The sequence below is a fragment of the Aquarana catesbeiana genome, linkage group LG05, assembly GCF_042186555.1.
Source record: "Aquarana catesbeiana isolate 2022-GZ linkage group LG05, ASM4218655v1, whole genome shotgun sequence".
Classification (NCBI taxonomy): domain Eukaryota; kingdom Metazoa; phylum Chordata; class Amphibia; order Anura; family Ranidae; genus Aquarana; species Aquarana catesbeiana.
In genome coordinates, this window is record NC_133328.1 from 243156662 (window position 1) to 243176453 (window position 19792).

A 19792-nucleotide genomic window follows, 5' to 3' on the forward strand; every position below is an offset into this window, starting at 1 on the left:
AAAAAGAAAAAGATATAAAATGCCTTCAGCAGTGCATCCCCAGGAGAGTGACATCCTAGATGTGTCTCCCAGCTAACAGTGATCACCCACCCTCCTCCACCACTTAGATGGAGTTTTACAAATGGGGGAAGTTAGCTGTTCTCAAAGCTGGCATCATCCAGTGGTCAAAGAGGGTAGAGTCCTAAAACAAGCATTGTACATGCAGGGCCTTGAGATTTCAGAAAATGGATTTAGTTATGAGGGCACAACAGGTTCAACAGTAATCCTAGGCGTCCCAGCACGGATATCAGGGTAAGGAAAGTGAGCAAGCAGCAACGCTGTTAAAGCTCTTTATCCAGCCATTTGCATGCTTCCAACAGATTCTCAAAGAACTTCACAGCCCCTCTGTATTGAACCCAAAGCTTGCTTGGGTAGATCATACTATACTGGATCTCCTTTTCTCTCAACCGCTTGCGAACATCATTAAAGGAGCGACGTTTTTGCTGGGTTGCAGCTGAGAAGTCAGGGAACAGCATCACCCAGGCATTCTCATGGCGTCATTCCTGATGTTTCCTGGATTGAGCTAACATCATGTCCCGGTCCCTGTAGTTCAGGAATCTGACCAGGAAGGGCCTAGGGAAGGCGCTCGGGGGTCTACCACCAGTGGGAACTCTGTGGGCTCTTTCCACTACACAGGCGGGGGGCAGATCTTGCAGCGAAGGTAGTTGTTTGAATAGTAGCTCTGCAAACAGGACTGGCTTGTCCCCCTCAGCTTCCTCCGGTAGCCCCACCACCCGGACATTGTTCCTCTGCTGTCTGTCTTCAGCGTCGTCCGCCCTGTGCTGTAGAGTCCTCACCAGGTCTCAAAGCTCTGATAGGTGGGCACCCTGAGTGTGAGAGGTATCCTCCACATCAGAGACCCTAGCCTCCACCATAGTAAGCCAGCCCCGGATTTTATCCAAGTCATGTCTGATCAGGGTACATTCTGATGGGAGGTGATCTATGCACCCCTTCAGCTCAGCCTTACTAGTATTGATGGCTTCCAGGATTGGTCTGGTAATCACTTCTGTATCCACAGCTAGGACTGCCTCCTCCACTGACTCAATATCGTCACCGAGCTCCGCGGCCACCCCTGCCTGCTCTATCTTTGCAGCCTTTGATTGGGCTCGCTGATCCGTCTGCTGAGAAGACAAGATGGAGGGGGCGGAGTCTCTCGCAGCATCCTTCGTGGAGCGAGTTAGCCGCTGGTCCTTCTGCGCCTTTTGGGCTTTCTTGGAGGCTGAGGAGTGCATCATCAGAATCAGGACCCCTTCCGTTAGTAAGTTCAGAAATCGGGTAGGTTTTCTCCAAATCGACAGATAGTATCAGGATGAACGGAGCTCCCGAGGAATGTGTGCGGCCTCGATCACATCCGGCCACGCCCCAAGGAAGTTCATTCTTAATGCATTTTAAGATTGGTTAGAATTTAGGGATACAAACAGCCAGGTAAGACCCCATTCACACAGTGGCAACACGACTTGCAGGTCGCCTCTGTATCTCTGTATCTCTGTATAGAAGTCTATGCAAGTCGCCCCAAGTCGCCCCCGAAGTCATACAGGAACCTTTTTCTAAGTCGGAGCGACTTGCGTCGCTCCCCTTAGAACGGTTCCATAGCACAGAACGGGAGGCGACTTGTCAGGCGACTAGGTCGCCTGACAAGTCGTCCCTGTGTGAATGGGCTCTTACTATCAACAACATTCTAGTCTGCATAACACCTATTGGGATTATCTAGCTTCGCAAGAATAATCTAGATATTAGCATTACTGGCACAGAGTGCTGTGCAGGGGCGGACTGGGACAGGGGGCAGGGTGGCAATCTCCCCGGGCTGCTCTGATGCCTTGGAAAAAGGCCGCACTCAGGGCTGGATTAAAGAGGGGCCAGACACTATGTACAACCGCTGGCTGCCTCTACACAGTACTGTGCTTGCAGAGCTGCAGCGGTAGGAATATGCCGAGTGCGCTCCTGCACTTTGCTGGCTGGCAAGTGTATCATACGTCATTTCCCTGTTAGGGATCTCCGCCCAACAAGAGCTTAATAGGCAGGGCCGACCCTAGGGTCACAGACGCCTGGGCGCAGAAATATTTCTGGCGCCCCCACATGGGCTTGGTCATCTTACTAATTCTTCTCCTTTACAAATGTTTCTATGGCAACAACTCAAACACAGAGATGCTCCCCTAAGAAGTCTTCGTTACCCTGGGATCCTCCCATGATCTTTTAACAATAAAGAAAATACAGAAAGAGAATACACTAATGGAACCTGGAGGGGAATCTCTCTGATGCGCACAGAGAGGGCTTCTGTTAGAGAGTCTGTCAGAAAGAGCCCCCAGACATACTGCAGACATAGTACAGGAGATGGTCAGAGACTGCAGACATAGTACAGGAGATGGTCAGACTGCAGACATAGTACAGGAGACCGCCAGACTGCGGGCATACTACAGGAGCTGGTCATTGACTGCGGACATACTACAGGAGATGGACAGAGACTGCGGGCATACTACAGGAGCTGGTCAGAGACTGCAGACATACTACAGGAGATGGTCAGAGACTGCGGGCATACTACAGGAGATGGTCAGAGACTGCGGACATACTACAGGCGATGGTCAGAGACTGCGGACATACTACAGGCAATGGTCGGAGACTGCAGTTCCTACCCCCTCCATGCTGCATATTCCAAATAGCATTGTAGATTAAAGTGGTTGTAAACATTCGTTGTTTGTTAATTTTATAAAAAAAAAAAAAAAAATGTTATACTTACCTGCTCTGTGCAAAGGTTTTGCACAGAGCAGCCCAGACTCTTCTTCTGGGGTCCCCCACCAGCTCCTCAGGCCCCTATCTTCATCCTGTCACCTTAAAATCATCACATAGGGGACTTAATCTTGTCCCAATATAGGCCTCAATCTATAAGCAGTATAGGCCACTAACGCCCCAAATTACAATTGTACCTTCGTTTGCACAATCGCCGCTTACGATCCTCCGTCCTCCACTCACAGATCGTACATACGACACACACGTGTTATCCTTTATATACACTGCCCATCCGTCAAACTCCGCCCATGTCCTTCTTTCTAGTGTATTCCCCGCCTCTTCTCCTTCGGGGCAGTGGGAGAGCACATGGCGAGACACAGCAGGTGTGTGCTGAGAGCAGCAACGACGAGGAAAGCCCGGAGCAAGGCAGTTCCACATCCAGGAGGAGATATAAGGCCTCAAATATGTCCTTTGAAGAGATGGTAGAGATGGTGGACATCTTGAAGAGGGCAGACTATGATCGGAAGTATGGCCGTACAGAAACCCAAATGTGAGAAAGGCCAAGATCATGACTAAAGTTGTAAGAAATATGCACAGGACTTTTGGGGTACGACGATCCAAGGAGCAATTGTGGAAACGCTGGTCAGACCTGAAATTGAGGGAGCTGGATCAGTATAGAAGGATCAGGAAAGTGCTGCAAAAAAGTAAGTATTTGTCCTGTGTTCCTATTATTATTGTTATTATTACTTTCGTGCTGGTACATGTGCTTTTCTTACTGTTGTACAGTTTAAAATGCCAAGTTTGAGATTCGTGGGCACAGTATAATCGTTCGTATTAAACATTGTTCGTTCGACCACTAATACGACGTTTTTGGCAGATGCAGGTTAACTACAATTGTTCGTGCCTATTTGGATTAACAGAAGTTCATTAATTGTTGTCTAAATGTGTTTGAAACTATAATGAAATGCCAACTTGATTCAGTGTAAGGAGAGGACACTCAGCAGCTGTTTACACATCTGGACGCAGGAGCACTAGTGTGGGACACCATAACAACCTTTTTATGGTGTCCCACGCAGGTGCCCAAGTGGATACTAGGGGTCTCTCCATGTGTAAAACTTGCCCTAAACAGGTAAGTATTCCAGCTTTTGAAAGGGAATCATGTCTTCAGCTTGGAACTCTGCCAAAACATTACAAATGGACGACACTTCCAAGCAATGTTTCATATTACTATTTCTCGTCTCAAATATCTGTCTGCTAAAAATACCTTTTTTGTATTCACATAGGGGAGAAAAGAATTGTGACATCTGAGGACACCACAAACCCCACATCTCCTGAAGAAGGGGAAATCAGCACACAACCTGATGATATGGATGCAGAGGTTCAGGAAGTGGTCGAAATGGTGATCACAACAGGTCAGTGTCTGAGACCACAGCTTCAGGTAATAGATGTATCAATGCATATTTATAATACATGGAGTGTTTTTTTTTTATTTTTAGGTGATGTGGATGTTGTGGAAGAAGAAACTCACTTCAACAGTGCAAATGCACAAGTGCAATCGGGATTTAGAGAAAGTCAAGCAAAATATCACTGATGTTCAAAAAAGACTGACTAACGTCATTGATGTTTTAGCCAAAGTCTAAAACCACCAAAAAATGTAAATTTTGTTGTTATTGTTTTTTAAAAGTTTTAAAGTAATTGCAAAGCCAAAGTTTGAAGATGCACACAGTGTGTCAACATGTGCTATCTCCCATCATGGGATATCAATGTACGTGTTTTGTGGGTGCAACCCCTTCCTCGCAACTGAAGTAGGTGAGAGGAAGGGGTTGCACCCCCGAAACACGTCCATTGATCCTCCATGATGGGAGCTAGCACATGTTGAACTGACATTACTGTAACATATTTGGTAAATGTCTATCCATCTGTACGCTCTAATCTGCTGAACTGACATTACTGTAACATATTTGGTAAATGTCTTCTGCTGTCATATCTTTAAACTTCTATATTTAATGCTAGCTAACAACCACACTACAATAGCAACATTACTGGTGATTGATTCTCAACCCCATTTGGCTTGAGTAATCAAGAGAGGTATCTAGCTTTACGACCCTAGCCTGTGTCTGGTCTGGTATTGGCCATCTCCTCTCCCATATTCAGGTGTCTCAGATCAGGCCCTATGATGACCAATAGAGAAATGCATGCCTGCTCAGTCTCCCTATAAATTTAAAGCAGCCTTTGGGGTGGCGCAGACACCATGGCTCTTTTCTGAGTGGCTCTGTCAGGAGTGATGCACAGTTTCACCGCCGCAGTTTAACGAAAGCAGGATAACTAAAGCTGGATGAAGATACAAGAACTCTGCTCCACTCTGCAAGACGGCAAGCAAATCAGCATTTGACATTTATTTTATATCAAGTCAGATTCCCACACTCTATGCACTAACATGCTCCTCATTCTCTTCGTTCTCACATCAGTATTTTCTATCCTCAAATTATTTAATTAAAAAAATTCAATCAAACTACCCCTCCTCTCTACCCTGCAGCATGCACATATCACCCTCACTCCTACCCTCTCCCTACTACTGCACCCATCATCTCCTGCATTTGCTGCACCCACATGCTGGCATAAACACCAGGGCCACTGGACACGTGCGCTCTTGCACATCCCACTCCTATCTTGCTTTCCTCACCCTCCTCCTCCTAGTCTCAGGTGACATTTCTCCAAATCCTGGTCCGCCATTTTCTAACTGCAAGCCACATATCCAATACCCCCCCTCCTCTGGCAATCAGCGCAATACACTCAGTTTAATTTCTATACCCCTGCTTCCTCAAAGCAGCCCACCTATCTCATGCGCCCTTTGGAATGCCTGCTCCATCTGCAACAAGCTAATATCTGTACATGACTTCTTCATCTCTCATGGCTTTAACATTCTCGCCATAACCAAAACCTGGCTTCAAAATTTGGACTCAGCTTCTCCTGCTGCCCTCTCCCATGGTGGCCTCCATTGGACTCACTCCCCCAGACCCAACAGACAGAAAGGAGGTGGAGTTGGATTCCTTCTATCCCCACAAAGCACCTTCCAAGCCCTTCCTATCCCTCCCTCTCTATCCCTCTTTTCTTTTGGGATGCATTGTATTCATCTGTTTTCTCCTATTTCTCTGAGGATTGCAGCAATTTATCGGCCTCCTGGACCGGTATCGCGCTTTCTTGATGACTTTGCTGCCTGGCTACCCTACTTTCTCTCCTCTGAAATATCCACGATCATTCTTGGTGACTTCAACATTCCTGTCAATGTTAACAGCCCAACTACAGCTAAACTTCTCGACTTAACCTCATCTTTTGACCTAACACAATGGACACATACTTCCACTCACTCCAATGGTAATACCCTTGACCTTGTATACCCATCTCTGCAACCCTGGCAACCTCACAAACACCCCCTTTCCTCTCTCTGATCACAACCTCATTAGTTTCACTGTATCCTTGCCATCAACCACCCATCCCTCCAAGTGGCAAACAATTACTTGTAGGAACCTTCGCTACCTTAACCCTTCTCTTCTCCATTCTGATACTGACCACCTATATGACATAATCTCTCCCTTGTCCTGTCCTGACCTGGCCACCTCTGTCTACAACAGTTCACTCTCATCATCACTAGATGCACTTGCTTCTCTAACCACACACAATCAGGCCCCGACCGTTACAACCCTGGCAAACTGACAACACTAGAAATCTCAAGAGACATTTTTGTGCTCTTGAACGACTGTGGCGTAAACCAAATGCCTGCAAGACTTCACCCTATATAAGTCTGCCCTTCTAAAATACAATTCCTGCCTCCATGCTGCCAAACAAGCCTACTTTGTTTCTCTTATTAATACTTTGTCATCCAGTCCCCGTCGGCTCTTCTCAACCTTTAACTCTCTGCTTCGCCCCCAACCCCCTCTACCCACTAACTCACTCACTGCCCAAGAGATTGCCAATCACTTCAAAGACAAGATTGATGCAATTTGTGAGGACACCTCCACTGTGCGTACATCTTCACCACCCAACATACCTTGCCTAACAGCACATTCAACACTCTCCTCTTTTGAATTGGCTACTACTGAAGAGGTTACAAAACATTTCTCAGATGCCCACCTAACCAGTTGTCCCTTGGATCCTGTTCCCTCACAACTACTACGGTCACCCTCCTCTTCTATTCTATGCTCCCTCACTCACATCTTCAATCTCTCCCTCTCTAGTGGCACCTTACCCTCCCCTCCAAAACATGCGCAGATCACTCCCATACTGAAAAAGCCCTCACTGGACCCCACCATCTAAACAACTTAACACCCATCTCATTGCTCCCATTCACCTCTAAACTTCTAGAACGCTTAGTGTACAACCGTCTTAGCTCCTACCTCAGTAAAAATAACCTTCTTGACCCATTACAGTCTGGCTTTTGCTCGCAGCACTCCACAGAAAAACTGCCTTACTAAAACTCACTAACGATTTACTAACTGCTAAAACCAACAGCCAATACTCCATACTCCTACTACTTGACCTCTCTGCGGCCTTTGATACTGTTGACCAGCTGCTCCTTCTCAATAAACTATATTCCCTTGGCCTCCGACATTCTCCTCCATCCTGGTTCTCTGCCTATCTATCACAGCGCTCCTTCAGTGTCACCTACAACTCTGTCTCCTCCTCTCCATTGCCCCTTTCTGTGGGGGTCCCCCAAGGCTCTGTTCTTGGATCCCTTCTCTTCTCTATCTACACCTCTTCCCTTGGTCACTTGATAACCTCCCACGGCTTCCAATACCACTTTTACGCCGATGACACCCAAATCTATCTGTCTACTCCTCACCTCACTCCTTCAGTCTCCTCTCGCATTACTAACTTACTAACTGACATATCAGCATGGATGTTGCACCACTTCCTTAAACTAAATCTCTCTAAAACTGAGCTATTAATATTCCCCCCTGCATGTGCTCCCCCCCTCCATCAAAATCAACAATGCAACCATCAGTCCCTCCCCTCATGCCAGGGTACTAGGTGTAATCCTAGACTCTGACTTGTCATTTCAGCCCCAAGTCCAATCATCGTCAAAAGTTTGTAGAATTCACCTCCGTAACATCTATAAAATTTGCCCCTTTTTAACAAATGAAACCACCAAGCTCCTCATTACATATTTACATTGTTACATAGTTGGTGAGGTTGAAAAAAGACACAAGTCCATCAAGTCCAACCTATGTGTGTGATTATATGTATTACATTGTATATCCCTGTATGTTGCGGTCGTTCAGGTGCTTACCTAATAGTTTCTTGAAAATATCAATGCCCCCTGCTGAGACCACTGCCTGTGGAAGGGAATTCCACATCCTTGCCGCTATTACAGTAAAGAACACTCTACGTAGTTTAAGGTTAAACCTCTTTTCTTCTAATTTTAATGAGTGGCCATGAGTCTTGTTAAACTCCCTTCTGCAAAAAAGTTTTGTCCCTATTGTGGGGTCACCAGTATGGTATTTGTATATTGAAATTATATCCCCTCTCAAGCGTCTCTTCTCCAGAGAGAATAAGGTCAGTGCTCGCAACCTTTCCTCATAACCAATATCCTCCAGACCCTTTATTAGCTTTGTTGCTCTTCTTTGTATTCGCTCCATTTCCAGTACATCCTTCCTGAGGACTGGTGCCCAGAATTGGACAGCATACTCTAGGTGCGGCCGGACCAGAGTCTTGTAGAGCAGGAGAATTATCGTTTTATCTCTGGAGTTGATCCCCTTTTTAATGCATGCCAATATTCTGTTTGCTTTGTTAACAGCAGCTTGGCATTGCATGCCATTGCTGAGCCTATCACCTACTAGGACCACCAGGTCCTTTTCAATCCTAGATTCCCCCAGAGGCTCTCCCCCCAGTGTATAGATTGCATTCATATTTTTGCCACCCAAATGCATTGTTTTACATTTTTCTACATTGAACCTCATTTGCCATGTAGTTGCCCACCCCATTAATTTGTTCAGATCTTTTTGCAAGGTTTCCACATCCTGTGGAGGAGTTATTGCCCTGCTTAGCTTAGTATCATCCACAAATACAGGGATTGAACTGTTTACCCCATCCTCCAGGTCGTTTATGAACAAATTAAATAGGATTGGTCCCAGCACAGAACCCTGGGGGATCCCACTACCCACCCCTGACCATTCCGAGTATTACCCATTTATCACCACCCTCTGAACTCGCCCTTGTAGCCAGTTTTCAATCCATATATTCACCCTATGGTCCATACCAACAGACCTTATTTTGTACAGTAAACATTTTGGGGAACTGTGTCAAATGCTTTTTCAAAATCCAGATACACCATGTCTACGGGCCTTCCTTTATCTAGATGGCAACTCACCTCCTCATAGAAGGTTAATAGATTGGTTTGGCAAGAATGATTCTTCATGAATCCATGCTGATTACTGCTAATGATACCGTTCTCATTACTAAAATCTTGTATATAGTCCCTTATCATCCCCTCCAAGAGTTTACGTACTATTGGTGTTAGGCCAACTGGTCTGTAATTCCCAGGGATGTATTTTGGGCCCTTTTTAAATATTGGTGCTACATTGGCTTTTCTCCAATCAGCTGGTACCATTCCAGTCAGTAGAGTGTCAGTAAAAATTAGGAACAATGGTCTGGCAATTACTTGACTGAGTTCCCTAAGTACCCTCGGGTGCAAGCCATCTGGTCTCGGTGATTTATTAATGTTAAGTTTCCCAAGTCTAATTTTAATTCTGTCCTCTGTTAACCATGGAGGTGCTTCCTGTGATGTGTCATGAGGATAAACACTGCAGTTTTGGTTACTGAAGCCCCCCGATTCCCTCGTGAAGACTGAGGAGAAAAATAAATTCAATACCTTAGCCATCTTCTCATCCTTTGTAACCAGATTTCCTTACTCATTCTTTATGGGGCCAATATGGTCTGTCCTCCCTTTTTTAATGTTTACATATTTAAAGAATTTCTTGAGATTTTTTTTGCTCTCCTCCGCTATGTGTCTTTCATGTTCTATCTTAGCCGTCCTTATTGCACCCTTACATTTCTGGTTGCATTCTTTATAAAGTCTGAATGCTGATGATGATCCCTCAACCTTGTATTTTTTGAAGGCCTTCAACTTTGCTTTTATATGCATTTTTACATTGGAGTTAAGCCATCCAGGACTTTTGTTCGCTCTTTTAAATTTATTACCCAATGGGACGCATTGGCTAATGCCCTTATTTAATATGCTTTTATAAACAAACCCATCTCTCCTCCGTGTTCTTTGTTCCTAATATTTTATGCCAATTTATGCCTTCTAGCAAGGTTCGTAGTTTAGGGAAGTTGGCTCTTTTGAAATTCAGTGTCTTTGTATTCCCCTAATGTTTCCTATTTGTGTGATTTATACTGAAGCCAATTGACCTGTGATCGCTGTTACCTAAATTGCCCCGTATTTCCACATCCGTGATAAGGTCTGTTTTGTTGGTAATCAGTAGATCCAGTAACGCTTTATTTCTATTTGGTGCGTCTACCATCTGACCCATAAAATTGTCCTGCAAGACATTTAGGAACTGGCGAGCCTTAGATGAATGCACCGTTCCCTCCGTCCATTCTATGTCTGGATAGTTAAAATCCCCCCTTATGATAACACTTCCCATCCTTGCTACTAATCCAAATTGTGATAGGAGATCTGTCTCCCCTTCCTCCCTCAGGTTAGGGGGCCTATAGCATACTCCCAGTATTATTTTCCCCTTAGCTTCATCCCTTTGGAGCTCTACCCATAAGGATTCCACCTCCTCCCTAGCTGCCTTAGTGATTTAATCTCTCACATTCACTTGTACATTATTCTTGATATATAGGCATACCCCTCCCCTTTTTTTACCCTCTTCATCCTTGCGATAAAGGGTATACCCTTGATTATTTGCCAGTCAATCATGAGAGCTGTTGAACCAGGTCTCTGAAATTCCCACAAAATCCAAATCCTCCTCGTACAACAGCATCTCTAGTTCACCCATTCTGTCCGCCAGGCTCCTGGCATTGGTGAACATGCCACGTAGTTTAGACGGGTCGCGTATTATCCTCTTATTGGGTGTTCCGAGATTGCAACTAGGACTTGCTACTATACTTACCTTGGGTTTATGTGCTTTTGTCAACCTACCACTAATGCCCCCAATACTACCCTCTGGAATATGTTCCGCACTGACCATCTATACCTCTGGACCCTCCCCCCCATCGCCTAGTTTAAAAACCCCTCTAACTTTTTGACCATATTCATTCCCAGCTGATCTGCACCCTCCTCATTTCGGTGCAGTCTGTCCCTTCTATAGTACCAAATATCGGCCCAGTCCTCCAGGAACCCAAAGCCCTCCTTACTACACTAGCTCTTCAGCCACTTGTTTACTTTCCTAATCTCCCTCTGCCTTTCTGCCTTTCATTCACTCCCTGCCTTTCTGTCTTTCATTCACTCCCTTGTTATCTCTCGCCTTGACTATTGCAACTCCCTTCTCATTGGCCTGCCTCTCCATAGGCTATCCCCTCTTCAGTCTATCATGAATGCTGCTGCCAGACTTATCCACCTTACCAACCGCTCAGTGTCTGCCAACCCTCTCCTCCAATCCCTACACTGGCGCCCAATCACCAAGCGATTTAAATTCAAAATACTAACCGCAACATACAAAGCCATTCACAACTCTGCCCCGAACTACATCACCAATCTTGTCTGCAAATATCACCCAAATCGTCCTCTCCTCTCTTCCCAAGACCTCCTACTCTCAAGATCTCTCGTCTCCTCCTCCCATGTTCGTCTCCAGGATTTCTCCAGAGCTCATCCTCTGGAACTCGCTACCTCCACTGGTCCGGCTATCCCCTACTCTTGCTACCTTCAGGCGATCCTTGAAAACTCATCTCTTCAGGAAAGCCTATCACATCTCCAACTAATCTCCTACCACTTCCATCAGATCATTTCCCACAGTTACAACCTTTTGTACCACCTGCCCCACCCTATTAGATTGTAAGCTCTTCTGAGCAGGGCCCTCTTAATCCTCTTGTATTTTATTGTATTGTAACTGTATTGTTTCCTTTTATATTGTAAAGCGCTGCGTAAACTGTTGGCGCTATATAAACCCTGTATAATAATAACAATAATAATGCTGACACACTGTGGCTTATTTTAAAAAAGCCAAACCACTTTGCAATACAAGTGCAATGCAAGTGCACTTGTAGGACAAAGTGGATTGTCCTTTCTGAAATAAGGCCCAATGTGTCAACATGTGCTGGCTCACATCATGGGGGATCAATGGACTTGTTTCAGGGGTGCAACCCCTTCCTCTCACCTACTTTAGTTGCGAGGAAGGGGTTGCACCCACAAAACGCATACCTTGATATCTCATGATGGCAGACAGCACATGTTGACACACTGTGTGTTTTGTGGGTTTCGAAAAATAGATGTAGGGAAAAGCCACACATTTTAGGCATGGGATCATGAGGGAAATCCACATTTTGAGTCCCAATTTGTGTGCATCTTCAAAATTTGGCTTTTACAGGGGTGAGATCACCCCATCTGATGAAAGCAAAATCAACACAGTTTTGACATACTAATGTCTCATATGGCCTTCACGTTATCAAAGTTGAACTTTGTAAGTTCCTGAGTTGTGGGATGTGTATGTTATGATTTTAAACATGTCTTTTTAGCCACAAAAAGGCTATATCTACTGTTAAGCATACATGTTATACACCAAAGATGTTGGTTTGTTAAAAAAACCTTTTATAACGCACATGTGAATGTGCTTGGAGTAAAATGTTTTATACTCAACAATGTGTGGCTTCTTCTTTCAATGCTCAATACCATTTTTTTTTAGTAAGTTGGTGTAGTTACAGGGACAATGGGGGGTATTTACTAATGGCAAATACACTTTGCACTACAAGTGCACTTTCAGTGCACTTTCAAGTGCACTTGTAGTGCAAAATGGATTTGCCTTTAGTAAATAACCCCCACTGTGCTGGTAAATTTGCCTAAATCAGGCCATTTTAGGGACTACAAGCATTTAATTCAGGGAGTTTAAAAGGATGATTATTTTTATCATTAATGCATTACATACATTAACAACAAAAACATTGTGTAGCAGACCCATAGCACAACAGAATATACTAGTTAGCTGAAGAAGAGATTGTCACCTCATGTATCAAATAAGTTATGTTTGCACTATTGAAGAAAATGGCCAAAAATAAAAGCCATTGGAGAACCTAGGAGACAGATAAGAAACACAAGCAGTAAATCAAATGAAATATGAGTTTAGTTTGTCACAAAAAATTTATTAGAAAGAGCTTACAGATTCTCTGGCATATCAATTCCCCCCCTACCCACGAAATACTCCATATAGCTTTGCCGTACTTTGCGGGCGCTTTGGGGAGGCAAGCCAGGACGGCCAGCTTCAAGCGCCGTCATTGTTTCTGCTGGTGAGTCGGCCTCAGTCGCAACCGAGGCCAGATAGTTGGCTGCATTCTTCTGCATAAAATTATGTAAAATGCAGCAGCTTAAAATTATGTGGTTCAGTTTGTATTCGGCCATATGTATGGCTGTTTGGAAAAGATGGAACCGGCTGGCCATTATGCCAAAGGCATTTTCCACCACTCTTTTGGCATGGGCCAGCCGGTAATTAAAAACCCTCTGGTCCAAAAAACCCTCTGGTCCAGGGTTAGTGTTCTAATGGGGAACGACCTCATCAAATGCTCCCCCAGTGTAAAGGCCTCATCCGCCACAAAGACAAACGGGAGGCCCGCCACATTATGCGCTAGAGGTGGCAACCCCAAGCTGCCATTCTGGAGATGCCTGTAAAATTCAGTCTGGGCGATGACTCCTCCATCTGACATACGACCATTCTTCCCCACGTCCGGATACAGAAACTCATAAGTCGCCGACACCACCGCCAACAACACAATACTACTGTACCCCTTGTAGTTGTGGTAGTATGACCCCGAGTTGGGGGGTGGTATGATCTGGTCGAATTGGGAGGCCACACTCTGCCATTCCTGTGGGTTGGAAGGAAACTGTGGAGTCAAATAAGAAAATAAAAATTATTACTTTTGCACATAATATTGCAAGTAGATTACACACAAACATTCTTGGCCAACATAAGTAGAACATTTATTGAAATGAGTATTTCAAGACAAAAGTATAAGGTCCACTTATTAGATTCCTCCCCCCTCTCTGATGGCCCATTGAAAAACTTTTATGGGGGGGGGATGCTTTGGACAGGTAACCGTCTCCACTTCATTGAGATCTGAATGCATAAATAATGTGTGTTACTTTGGCCAGCCCCTCCTTACTAACACTATTGGCAGCCCAATGGACAGGTAAGAAGTGTCATAATCCAAAAATATGAATACACACTGTCCAAACTGAAGCACATTTTTACATTCTGCAATTACCTATCAAGATAATTGGAGAACAAAACTTTTAGAACAGTAGCAATTTAAAGTATTCAGGCATGCACTTGCACTACATGCTTTGGTGAATTCATCCATAAATATGAACACAAAAGCGGTAGGTATAGTGTGCATGGGTTTAGCAAAGTCAGCAGATAGAGTATTGGTATCAGTTGACTTAGTGGTTGTGGAGAGGGAGGGTTTCAAATGAATTTTGGCCCCTAAAAAAAAGCCTCTTGCACTATGGGGGTTATTTACGAAAGGCAAATCCACTTTGCACTACAAGTGCACTGCAAGTGGACTTGGAAGTGCAGTCGCTGTAAATCTGAGGGGTAGATCTGAAATGAGGGGAAGCTCTGCTATCATGTGCACACTAAAATGCTGTTTTATATTTTCCTTGCATGTCTCCCTCGGATTTACAGCGACTGCATTTCTAAGTGCACTTGCAGTGCACTTGTAGTGCAAAGTGGATTTTCCTTTTGTAAATAACCCCCAATGCCTGAATTTAAGGACAACAGTAACATTTGTACACATTTTGGGGGGTGTTTAGGGTAAGAACTACAATGGAGCAGACAATGCATTGTTAAGTGACTAGGCTAGGTGTGTATGGGCCCACAATAGCATGCTGGGGAGATTAGTGAAGGCAAATATGCACGAAGGACAAAAAAGGAGCATTAAAAGACTCCAGCGTGTATGAGGACAAGCAGGACATTCACAGCATATTACAATCATGTTAATGATGGAATGATGAAATAAATACAATACATTAGCAAACATTAAATACATAGAATGTGATGTTAAAGGATAAAACTTACCTTAATATAGTCCTTCTGCAGGACCTGAATTATTGCAGAACAGGTCTCTGGAATAATGATTCCCAGAGCCTGGGGGGAGATCCCAGTCGTGAATTTAATATCCCGCAGACTTCTCCCCGTCGCCGAGTACCGCAAGGTGGCGAGGAGCCTTTGCTCGGGAGTGATGGCTTGCCGCATGCAGGTGTCCTGCTTGGTAATATAGGGAGACAGCAAAGCCAACAGACGGTGAAAAACGGGGTCCGTCATCCGGAGATAGTTCCTTAAATCGTCAGGATTATTCTCCTGGAGCTCCTGCGGCAAAGGCATATCAGAGAATTGGTCACGATTAAGTAACCAATTCTTGGTCCATGAACTCCTCCTCCCCCTGTTCATGGACTGGACTTGGGTCAAAGCAATAACTCCAAAACCAAGCCCAACAACAGCATGAACGCTACGACGAGTACGTAAACGCAACATGGCTAGAAAACGATCGGCTGCTCAGAATGAACTGACAGAATGCACTGAAAATCATAAACGAGCAGACAAGAATGCACTGAAAAACAGAAGCGAACTATAAATAGAACGCACTGAAAGACAGGAACGAACTGACAACATGCACTGAAGAACAGATACAAACCGACAAGCACAAATGAAAAGCAGAAACAAACTGAAAAGCACTGGGCTGAAAAGCACAAATCATCTCTCACCAAACTTCTACTAACACAAGATAAACACGAGATTAGCAGAAGGAGCCCAAAGGGTGGCGCACTGGCTATTGAACTTCCTTTTTATCAACTCGTCGTACGTGTTGTACGTCACCACGTTCTCATGTTCGAATTGGTTGGTCGAACATTTGTGTGACCGTGTGTAGGCAAGACAAGTTTGAACCAACAACCTTTGAACAAAAATCCTTGGTTTTGTTGGCGGAAAGTCCGATCGTGTGTACGCGGCATAACTCTCCATTTTCAGGTGATGAATTGTTCAAAGCTTGGGATAATTTTTTTATGACCTAATCCTGCTTTAAACTTCTTCACAACTTTATCCCTGACTTGTCTGGTGTGTTCCTTGGCCTTCATAATTCTGTTTGTTCACTAAGGTTTTCTAACAAACATCTGAGGGCTTCACAGGACAGCTGTATTTATACTGAGAATAAATTACACACAGGTGTACTCTATTTACTAATCAGGTGACCTTTGAAGGCAATTGGTTCCACTAATTTTAGTTAGAGGTATCAGAGTAAAGGGGGCTAAATACTAATGCATGTCACGCTTTTCAAATATTTGTAAAAAATGTTGAACACCATTTATCCTTTTTTTCCACTTCACAATTATGTGCCACTTTGTGTTGGTCTATCGCATAAAATCCCAATAAAATACGTTTACGTTTTTATTTGTAACATGACAAAATGTGGAAAACTTCAAGAGGTATGAATACTTTTTCAAGGCACTGTAAGTCAAAGGTGGCAATGCTACCTGGGGTAAAATATAATATTACTGTCAGTAACACTTTTTTGTTTATAATAAAATGTTCCAGACTGGTGCCTTGCTAGAGCTGTAGACAGTGCCATTCATCCAGGTCTGCATTGTGGTATGTGCACTTTAATCACAGTTTAACCACCCTAGGTTAGTACACGTGGGACCAAAGTGCTACATTGTAGTACATAAGGGCAACAGCGTATTGGTTTGTGTCTCTTGTATAGTACTAAGGATCTGCTGTTGGAATGCATTTTGTCATGGTGGCACTATGTGCAGTATGGTGTCTGTAACATCTTCCTAATACATAGTCCAGGGAAGAAAGCTACAGCTGTTGTAATTTTACTGTATCTCAATAGCCTCAGTGGAACAGGTTTACGCCTCAGTATAGTTAATAAGACACTTTTTGCTACCACAAGATTGTTACTACCTGTATTATTGTAATCTGCTGTAGGGCAGTAGCTCCATGGAAGTGGATTTTGAAACGAGTTGAAGAAATACCATAGAATCCATGCTATAATAGTATTATAATACACTCCTACCAGAAGGGAAACAAGCAATGAAGCAATACCTGTAAAACAGAATATCAAAGAAATATAAATAACTGACAAATACCTAGACAATTATATACAGTAGGTTATAGATATTTGACATTTGAATTTACTTTGTAGGGTACATAGACTGGTTACATGTTCTGTCCAAGTAATCTTTCCACTGCTTCTATTGCTTGAAGTTCAGTGATACATACATTAGGGTTGGTTTACTAAAACCAATGAGTGCAAAATCTGGTGCAGCTGTGCATGGTAGCCAATCAGCTTCTAACTTCAGCTTGTTCAATTAGGCTGGGTTCACACTGGTATGACAAACGCTCTGACATTGGGAGCTCATGTCGCATGACTTGTTAAAATCAATGTTTCCCTATGGGAGCCATCCTAACTGGTCTGACACAAGTCGGTCCGACTTTGAAAATGCTCCCTGTACTACTTTGGTCCGCCTTTGATCCTACTTCAGCCCATTGATTATCACTGAAGTTGGATCAAAGTCGGATCGCCGTCTTAACTGAGCTAACTTTGGCATGCGACTTGTGCTCTGAGGATCTTAAAGGAGAAAAAACTGGCATGGGTTCCCCCTCCAAGACTATACCAGGCCAAAAAAACGGTGTTGGGGTCTCCCCAAAATTCATACCAGCCCCTTATCCGAGCACACAGCCCGGCAAGTCTGAACCGTACCAGGCCACATGCCCTCAACATGGGTGGGTGGGTGTTTTGGGGCAGGGGGTCCCTGCGCCACCACCCCAAAGCACCTTGTCCTCATGTTGATGAGGACAAGGGCCTCTTCCCGACAACCCTGGCCTTGGTTTTTGGGGTCTGCGGGCGGGGGGGCTTATCGGAATCAAGACGCCACCTTCAACAAGGGGGCCCCCAGATCCAGCCCGCTACCCATTCACCTAAAAAAAATGTCAAAAACAAAACACATTACACATGTTTTTTTTTAAGGCAGGTCTGTCGTCTCTTCCGATCTCCCCTCTCTGGCTCTTTTGCCTCCTCCGCTGATGTCTTCTGCCTCTGCCGGTTCTTCTAGCCCCCTCCAGTTCTTCTACCTCTGTCCGCTGTCTGCTGCCTCTGGGTCTTCTCCGCTATCTTCTCAGTCTGTTCTGCTGTCCTCTTCCTCTGTTCTTCTTCCAATGTTGACCCGGCGCTCTCTCCCAGTCTAATGCCGGGTGCGCGGTGTGCCACTACTTATATTGGCATGGGGCGGGGTCACCGGAGGCCATCATGCCCCAGGTGGTGTCGTCATAAGGGGTGGGGACTCCGGATGACATCACCCGGTGACCCTGCCTATAAGTAGTGGCACGCCGCGCACCCAGCATTAGAGGGGGAGAAAGCGTTGGGTTAACATCGGAAGAAGAACAGAGGGAGAACACAGCGGAGAAGACCCGGCAAAAGAGCGAGAAGATAGCGGAGAAGACCCGGCAGAGGCAGAAGACAGCAGACAGAGGGAGAAGAACCAGAGAGGGCTAGAAGACATCGGCGGAGAAGTACAATGTACCCTCTACTCATTCACATAGGGTGGGGGGCTGGGATCTGGGGGCCCCCTTGTTAAAGGGGGATTCCTATAAGCCCCCCCGCCCGCAGACCCCAACAACCAACAGCCAGGGTTATCGGGAAGAGGCCCTTGTCCTCATCAACATGGGGACAAGGTGCTTTGGGGTGGGGGGTGCAGGGACCGCCCTGCCCCAAAGCACCCACCCTCCATGTTGAGGGCATGCAGCCATGTACTGTTCAGGAGGGGGGGTGCTCGCTCGTCCCCACCCCCTTTCCTGACCTGCCAGGCTGTGTGCTCAGATAAGGATCTGGTATGGATTTTGGGGGTACCCCAATGCCGCTTTTTTCGGCGTGGGGGTTCCCCTGAAAATCCATACTAGACCAAAAGGGCCTGGTATGCTCTTGGAGGGGGAACCCATGCCATTTTTTTTATACATTGTGCGTGGAGTTCCCCGTAAAGATTCATACCAGACACAGTGCCTGATATTGTCGGGGATCAATGTCGGATCCCTGTTCATTGAAGTCGGACGCATGTCGCAGGGAAAAGTTGGATCCAAAGTGGCCTCAGGCCAGGTTCACACTGGTTCGACACGACAGTCTTACCACTTTGGGGCCGGGTTCACACTGGTGCGACACGACAGCCGTCCTACTTTGGATCCGACTTTGCCCTGCGACTTCAAGCTGACATACGTCCGGCTTTCAATGAACAGGGATCCGACTTGAATCCCCACCAATACCAGGCACTGTGTTTAGTATGAATCTTGAGGGGGAACTCCACACCAAATTTTAAATTAAAAACCAGAATGGGTTCCCCCTCCAGGGGCATACCAGGCCCTTCGCTCTGGTATGGATTTTAAGGGAAACCCTTACGCCAAAAAAAGCCCCAAAATCCATACCAGACCCTTATCCGAGCATGCAGCCCGGCCAGTCAGGAAAGGGGGTGGGGACGAGCGAGCGCCCCCCCCTGAACCGTACCAGGCCGCATGACCCCTTTTCCTGACCGGCCGGGCTGCGTGCTCAGATAAGGGTCTGGTATGGATATTGGGGGGACCCCCACGTCGTTTTTTCGGCGTAGGGGGTTCCTCTTGAAATCCATATCAGACCGAAGGGCCTGGCATGCTCTTGGAGGGGGAACCCATGCCGTTTTTTTATTTAAAATTTGACGTGGAGTTCCCCCTCAAGATCATCAGAGCACAAGTCGCATCATGCAAGACGGCGATCCGACTTTGATCCGACTTCAACGATAGTCAATGGGCTGAAGTAGGATCAAAGTCGGACCAAAGTAGTACATGGAGCACTTTCAAAGTCG

At 45.3% G+C, this 19792-nt stretch overlaps 1 protein-coding gene across 1 annotated transcript in view; it reads right to left on the reverse strand.

The window, feature by feature from the left end:
- LOC141144710 (sodium-dependent neutral amino acid transporter B(0)AT3-like) overlaps positions 1-19792 on the reverse strand; it is a 339059-nt gene that overhangs the window by 175679 nt on the left and 143588 nt on the right. The window contains exon 3 of the mRNA XM_073630653.1: positions 16869-17009. Within this exon, the coding sequence (XP_073486754.1) occupies positions 16869-17009 (141 nt within the window). The remainder of the gene's footprint in view (positions 1-16868; positions 17010-19792) is intronic.